The following is an 8,229-nucleotide window of genomic DNA, read 5'->3' as shown; positions in this document are numbered from 1 at the left end:
ATAAGGTTGGCGGAAGCCTGGGGACTACGCCTACCTGCTGAGCCCCATGAAGGGCGAAACCGGTCGTGGGCTGTCGATGGATTTTCAGCAACCTTATGAGTAGTACATTACAAAGATATACATGTATCGCGATATTTCAAATATCGTAGCGACTGAAACATGAGGCGGCCTGGTGCAGCATATTCAGTTGCCTGAGAGCATCATAAACGAGAGATTCAGCTAGGTTCCAGGTGAGTCTCTCGAAAGAACCAAATTAGTTTGCAAATGAGTGTATATTCGCTAAACACAGTCCTTGTTTAATCGTGTAAGCTTCAAAATATATCTTAGTCTCTAGACAGTTCACTCTGGAAGTGGCATCTTTAGTTTTGCTTGCAAGTGAAAAGCAGTAAGCGGTTTGAAATCTAAACTTCGTGCACACTCACCAGTCAACATCGGTCTGAATTCTTAAGCATGTCTCTGGAACAAGCACGGGAGCTAACCTGTCCCTTGTTATAAATTAGGAAAGCGTCTTGTTTAGTGACGCAATCTACCCGTCCACGTATTCAAAGGCAAGTTTTTCATAACAGGCGCTTGTTTATTAGTTTTATTTAGAATCTCTATGGCTTGGGAATCTAAATTCAAGTCGGCATTGGGACAATCCTCCACGTGGGCATCTTTCCGGAGCTAGGACGTAGGGCATTCCATATCAAGATTTCCTCAGACGTTTCGCGGGCGACGAATATTTTGCTGGTGATTTAGCTCCTTACCTGATAGGTCCCTTCCTCTTATGAACAGTGATGCCCTTCAAAATTTACCCAACTGGACCCCTCTACAAGTTTGTTGAGGAAATGTGATCAATTCACGTTTGGTTTCATATCTTCACTACAGAGGATAATTGGAAAATATGTCTTGACCAGATTGTAGATCTTGACGATTGTTAGGTAAAACTGAATTTCTGATCTGGAAACTTTAGAAATGCTACAAAAAATGGATAGAATCAAACTTTCTGGGAGGTTTGGCCTACTGGGGAAAAAGGTAACCCCATCAAATTAGCTGTTAGTGGTGGAAAATTTTGATGTCATCAAACTACTCAATGATATCTAGTAGGGTACTATCTTTTGCTAGCTGTCTTTTGCTTTTCATCGTAGCACTTACCGTGCTGTCTTCTCTCTAGTGGGGAAATGAACTTTTGCTGATGTGGCTTCGCGTGCTGAATGGTTGGCACTCGAAGCTCTGTCAATGATTGTGTCCTCAAGTGAAATGTTTTTTATCGGTGTGAATGTCGTCAACACTGTGGCAGAAAGAACTGCCTGTAGGTGTTTGTGAGATTTGTCCAGTTTGGTGTCCGTTTTTAGGAAGTTCTCTATGCCAACCCAACCCTCATTTTTACAGAGGAAAGTTTCGGAACCCCCATGGGTATCCGCAGATATATTGACTCACCTGAGACGACAACCGTTGAGGAGCTTTATTGCTTGAAAACTTGTTCATTGGCGCCATGATAATTGATATATTCATGTCAGATTGGCAACTGTGCTTGGTGCTAGGCCCCTGGAGTTTTTCCTTTTGGTGCTAGCCTAACTACGGTCCCTTCAAATCATCCATAGTGTCACATTCCCGGACTTACTTTCATTTGAGTGATGAGCTAACGGACCATCATGTTAACTTCATTCACCATCGATAACCTCGTCAATTTTACCTGTTACGTTGTTGTGACCACATCCATCCGACCGGCTGGTCTGTTGCTGAGGCACCCGGTTTGATTTGTTTTCGGTATAGATTCATTTTGGTTTGCTACATAGCATCTGGTGGTGAGATTCCTGAGCGCTGACAACGATCTTTTTGACGTCAGAGTGAATGAGCTCTTTGGCTGACAGATTGTGAGTCATTCACAACAAATTTATTGCAGCGGGACGCTTAGCAGTACTGTAAATTCTATGAAAAAATATTGTTGAGCTAACTAATCTGATCATAAAGTAGTTTATCTTCTCATGATTTTGGTTGGATAACATGTCCAAATCGAAATGGTTAATTTCCCATCGCTACACAACTGCTCGCAAGATAAGAGATGATCACCAAGCTTCCTTATCAACAGTGGCAGTTTATTTGGACTGGCTCTCATTACTTTTACGGTCCAAAAGTTTGTAATTTCTACAAACAAAAACGAAAGGTTCCTACTGAATTCACCGCCTTGTAGGGAGATGTTTCAGAACACCACCCAATCGATCAGCTCATAACCTGTCAGGTGACCGTCATTACGAATCATACTATAATAGATACGAAACGCATAATTCTGTCGCAGGTGAACGAGCTTTGTTGGTAAAAAAACAAACGTACTGCCAAGAACGAGAATGTGTTGTGACAACCACGTGGAATCGCTAGGATGTTCAATGTTGCTGGTCACCGGCTTCAATGGGCGTTTTGTCCAGTCTATCAGCAGTGCGCTGAACGTGAAAGCTCTAAATCAAACGGAAAAAAATCTGGAGGTTTCCAGAAGTTGCCGAACAATGTAATAGGGGTGTGCACAATTTATCAAAACGAAATTGCGTGCTGGTAACTTATTAGTTAAGTTCCATTTTGTGAGGTGACCTTGGTTGGGCTTAGTATTATTACTGATGTTAATTGAACCTATGAATCTATTAAGGTTCCATGGGATTGGTTGAGGGATGAATTCATTTTGAACCTCTAAGTAACCTTGCACTCGACATTTCGACCTTACAACCGACGGCAAATTTAATCGAAGGTGTATTCGCTATATGGCCCAGTACTTCAGCAACCGAATAATGATGCAAGACCGTGGTGGAGAATGTACTACTAAACGAGTGTGAGTGTGAGAGCGTATGCGGGCGAATAGCGTGCCAGGAGAAGAGAAGAGCGCCGACGAACGGGACTTTCTTCTGCTTAAACAAACAATCCAAACTCATTTCAAGCAAATTCATGCACTGCAATTTCATGTCCCGGCGAGGTCAAGGCCACCCACCTCTGGTAAGCTGCAATAAATGTGAAAATTCATCCCAGCGCTTACTTACATTTTGGTGTGCACTCTCCATAATAACCTAGTCAATGGATGAGGACCGTTCAAACCAGAGTGGTAAGCGTAAATTTCAAGGAATATTAAACTGCATGAAAAAATTTATTTCTGACAAGAGTATTACACCAACGAGAAGTGTATTTCCGATGTGATATTGCAAAAGTACGATAAACTTCCAGCAAAAAATTCCGCCCAAACAGAGGATTTACAAGTCAGTAAGGGTAGATTATTTCTGCACGGAATATTCTCATTTGCAAATTAATTCGTTTTCAATGAGAAACTCAGCTAGATCCCAGCTAAACCGCTTACCTATGATATTCCTCAACCGAATGCGTTGTACAAAGATCACCCCGTGATTTTTGGCGTGACATTTCAGACATCACTGTGTTTACTTGACGATACATACTACTAATTAGGTGGTCAACGGAGAATTGTTACCCCCCTCATACGAAGAGTATCCCTATAAAAAGCTATTACCAGCGGTTGGTTAGGTGGGTGTTCACCGCGCTTGACGATGGAATGGGACAAACGTCACTAATACGCCGTTGGAAGGCAGTTTTTTACTTCACTCTTGTGCTCATTCAATCTGTGAAGAGCATCTTTAAAATCCAAGATGACCGCTGCTAACGATTCATCCTGCTCAGTGCCTGATTGGTCCGTTCGCTCCGTATGTTGCATTGTGGTCTGTAGCTCGCGTTCGATTGGTTCTTTATGTACAGTCCTTTTTGTTCTGGCTGGTTCTGATCTGTTTGGTCAGTCAGTGAATTGCTTTGCGTCGTAGTTTGCCCTCTTGTGTTTCGACCTTCCATTCTCAAATCGCGGTTTTCGTTTTGGGCTTTGTTGTCTGATTTGCAAAATTTTCCTGCGTAGTCCACATTATTCTGTTCTGTTTCATTTTTTTGACCTTCCATTCTTCTTACTAAGTGGACCATTCTCAAATCGCGGATTTTGTTTTGGGCTATGTTGTCTGATTTGCAAGATTTTCCCGCATAGTCCACATTATTCTGTTCTGTTTCATTTTCAGCCTCGTTGTTTCTTATTGTAAGTTGTACACACCAGTTCAGTCGCTTTGTTCGTTGAATATGCAGATTTGTAGTTCGGGATGCGACCACTTGTACTGCACGCAATCCGATAGCTTGGGATTCCACTGTCCTCGTATGCTGGAACATGGGAATGAAATAAATTAGTCTGCTCTTTCTTTGTCCACATTGACCCAGTACGTCTATTTTTTGGCTGAATCCGTGGTATTCAATCCTACAGACTGGAGAGAGGTGATCGCGTGTTCTGGTCGCATACTTGTGTTCACTGCTCTGATAACTTCTTATCCTATACAGTGTTTGTCAACTGCATTTAAATTTAAGGTCAGTGTTGACCTTCCTAAGAAGTGCGAGCCTTCTTTGATTTGGATGGTGCTGCTTGCGGTGGGCTCGTGAGTTCTTGACGAATTCTTAATTCAAATCGACGGTTTACCTATCGATCGATATGCCGTAACCTAAATAAATCTATCCCATTTTCTAATACCTACACACCTGACGGTGTTACCTCAAAAGTGTTATTAACTTCAGGGTTAGTAGAGTACAGTCGTGTTTCAGTCATGACCCTAAAGGTGTGGGAGGCTCCTGGGTAGCTCTGCACGGTGCTATACTGGGATAGTGCCCAAGTTTCATCTTAAATGAAACTTGAAGAACCTGGTGCATACTGCCAATATCTCGTCGGCACACAGGTAACCGTAGCTGGTACGTACTTATGCGCTTCCATGGCTGGTACGTTGGTGGTTTGTGAGAGCACATTTTACGTTTCCACACAGGTTTCACTCCCTCGGGTTTTTCATTGACGCCAACGGTTTCAGCGCAGCACTAAATTTGATTCAACTGAGACCTCTTCTGGCTTCGTACCCTACATGGGCGTCCGGTGTGTGATCCCTCAACCGCAGCTCCACTTGAGGTTCTGGCCATTTACCTTGTGCCCTTGCCGTTTCAATAGTGCCATTGCTATGTTTCAGTGCAAGTATTTTGCCATAGAGCCGTAGAAATGGCTAAGTTGTATTTTCCCTTAATCTCTTCCAATAAAGTCCCTCTGGTAACTCCTTGAGACGCTCTGCGCCGTCGTACCTTCTCTCTCCCCTTTGATCCCACGGCTTTGTAGTGTTTTGACTCGAATTTGCTGTATCCGGGTGCGGTTCGTCTTGTGAAAGTTTGAGCGGCCGCTCTAGTTGTTCAAACTTTGATCTGCGCGCATAATCCATCTGTGGGCTTCTGTTTGCACCTGTTCATTTGGCGATATAGTAACGGGGAAGTCCAAAACTATCAATTCACTTTTCTCTCCATCCCGAAAAATTATCAAAAATGCCTTTCACTTACAAGAGTTTTAACTACTGCTTACGGTTTTTGGTGATGGATTCACAACCTGGGACTGATTGCTAGCGTTAGAGTGGATTGAATCTTTTGTCTGCGGGCTTGGTGATAAACCTCATTGGTAGCAACCTATTGGACGGCTCCCATTTTTTAGTGGTATTTGCCACTGTATCTAAATTGTGTGGTAAGTCAAAAGTTGGGCAGTTTTTCATGCTCCCGTTCTTCCTAGGTTTTGTTAATTTGCTCATCGTCGAATGAATAATACGTCTTGCTGAGTGAAGCATCTGCTCTGTTGTTCGTGGAAGTGGTCGAACATCCCTAGCAAGCAGATATAATAATGCGGAATTCACCTAACTTTAAAATCCCCGACTCCTGCCTTTGAAAGAGGGTGTAAGTTTGGTGTGTGCAGCTGGGTAGAATGATACGAAGGTGTCAAATGGTTAAGTGTGGGGAGTAAAAACTGTCTATCAAATAACGTGAGTGCAGGTCGCGAAGCAGCGCGACTCTCGTACAGACTTCTAAAAACAGGGAGGTAAGAAAATAATAGTGTTCCATAATGGACGAACCAAACACCAGGGTAGATTACATTGCAGCGGGGATCACACACCGACTTGTCAGGCTCCGGATAAAATTATTTGGAGTCAACTAACCTAGAGTTCAGTGTATTATTCGCCAACAACATAGCTACTAGCACAAAACAACATCCACCTACCCGACCGTGTACTGATACCGTGCCCCGAATGGGTGCTAGATGAGAGTGCCTAGTACCAAGATACGTGGTGGATTGTCCAGAGTTTGCCCTTGGAACAAACCAATTAAGTCTGCAACACATGCTGTTCAAATCAGTAATACACTTTACAATGACTCCGCGCACAAACGGTCCCATGAGCGCCATTCATTCGGAGCAAGGTAGCGAATATGGTCTACCACAGAAACAATGGTAAACGAGAACGTAGTAACTTTTTCGATATCTCACAATTGTGGTGTCAACGAAGATTTACGGCTGAATTAAGAGAATTCCAGTAAGGGCGATCGGGTTAAATTATTTGAAGGCAATAAATTATAAGTAGGTCACATTGTATAATGCGGTGCGCGGAAATAACGGAAGTATGAATAAAATATAGCCGTGAAGGATCAAAAGGTTGTGTGCAGAAGCATGTTATTCTAGTCTTCGTATTCCAACATCATTGAACACAGCGAACGATGAGCGAGAGGATCTGAAAATGACTGGGAAATGGTTTGCTTTAGTACGGACGATGACGGAGAAGGTGCGCATCAATCGGTTGAGTGTCCGCGCCAGTAAAACTCGAAAGGCCATATCGGCGGCGCGCTTTTCCCGGTTTTACTCACAAGAAACCCATGAAAAGTTTGCTTCTTTCTAACCCCTCCCCAAACCAAGACTGATGCGGAATGTAGTAGAAGTTTGTCCCATCCATTAAACCTTCCATAGTTCGCGCTTAACTGCCGCTAGACTTAAATAACCAACCAGGGTGTGGCTGGATGCACTACAGCAACAGTCTCTGTGGTCGAGTTGACCCGACGAAATTGCATCGTCTAGTATTGTTAAATCAGTTTACTCACTGTTAAGCGATAGTGACTGTCCCACATAATCGTTGCATACATTGGTCCTCAGACGTCAGCCCCCACTATAGTTTCTGGATAGCTGGCTTTCGTTGCATGGTGCTCTTCGCCGTTTGAACTCGCTGAGCGATTGACATGTTTACAGCCTGTTTGACATTAACCGCAAAAATGGGCAGAGTCTTGTTGTTAATTCGGCAATAAACAGAGACTGCGCACAGTGTGCTCTTGATTTTATTTGTGTGCGTTCTAGCTTCCAATCTAGCCATTCGAGCACTTCTGGAGCACGCGTTTTCGGCACAGCCAACCTAGTCTTGCCGGAGAGTTCATGCTTCACGAAGACTACATCAGGTGTCATCAGCTAGTACCCGGAAGATAACTACACTCGTAATTGGTTCTACGTATTTGGCCGGCTACTTATGCTCCTGGTTGCACCATTGACCAAAATTAATTATAAATCGCCCGACTTCACAGTTCGCTACTTGTGGTGATTTGTTTATTCAATATTTATAACCGTTACGTACCAGGTGGTGGATGCGTAAATTTTTTGAATTCATGTTCGTCCGTCTGAAAAGTATTGTAGCATACCCACGTGGGTTTAATCACCATGGTGCTCATAGGCGATTGCAGCTACTTTGCGATTTGCCGATTCGACCCCGAATTGCATGAAACCTGCAAAGTCGCTAATCGTCATCTCGTGAAACTGCTTCGCAAGTAGTACCATTAGAATAGCTCTAGGATCTGCACATGTTAGAACAGCGTCCTTCGATTAGTGCAGTATTCACACTCGTTTGCCTTTGAAGGTCGAATGTGTAGTGTCAGTAATCCGTTGTCACATTTAAACCAGTGGGCTAAATCTCTGTGTTTGTGTCAACTGTTAAACGTCACAATAAATCCCTGTGACATTTTTTAGCCGTGAATAATTTTCCTAACGTGGAATATATCACTCACGCGGAAACATGTGTAGGAAATTTCGGCAAGTGAATATTTCTTTCCACAGCCAGTTACTGCATTTGGATCGGTGTAGTGGACTATTGGATCTACACATTCGTGAGTTCGCATTTGACTACTCATTCCTTTCCTATTGTGATTTTTGTGATTTTGCATTGGTTACTTTTGCTTGTTAATTTATCCGAACACGCTGATTAGGTCCTAGTCCGCTACATAATTGGTGAGCCCGAATCATTCCTTAGTTTTTCTTTTCTCTGCAGTACTCCCGTGCTTTATTGTATTTATTTTCCACGTCAGCATGGCTTCTGAACAGACACAGACACCCGAAATAGACAACGT

The 8,229-nt window shown here is 43.2% G+C and overlaps 1 protein-coding gene across 1 annotated transcript in view; it reads right to left on the bottom strand.

Annotated features, from left to right (window-relative positions):
• The window catches only part of T265_02111 (hypothetical protein), a gene marked incomplete at both ends in the record, with an annotated part of 10,236 nt that extends 6,858 nt beyond the window's left edge, over nt 1-3,378 (bottom strand). Inside the window, one exon of the mRNA XM_009166270.1 lies at nt 3,317-3,378. Coding sequence (XP_009164534.1) covers nt 3,317-3,378 — 62 coding nt within the window. The remainder of the gene's footprint in view (nt 1-3,316) is intronic.
• Nucleotides 3,379-8,229: the final 4,851 nt, after the last annotated feature.

This window comes from Opisthorchis viverrini (assembly GCF_000715545.1).
Source record: "Opisthorchis viverrini unplaced genomic scaffold opera_v5_24, whole genome shotgun sequence".
Classification (NCBI taxonomy): domain Eukaryota; kingdom Metazoa; phylum Platyhelminthes; class Trematoda; order Opisthorchiida; family Opisthorchiidae; genus Opisthorchis; species Opisthorchis viverrini.
This window is presented reverse-complemented; position numbering and strand designations above follow the sequence as displayed.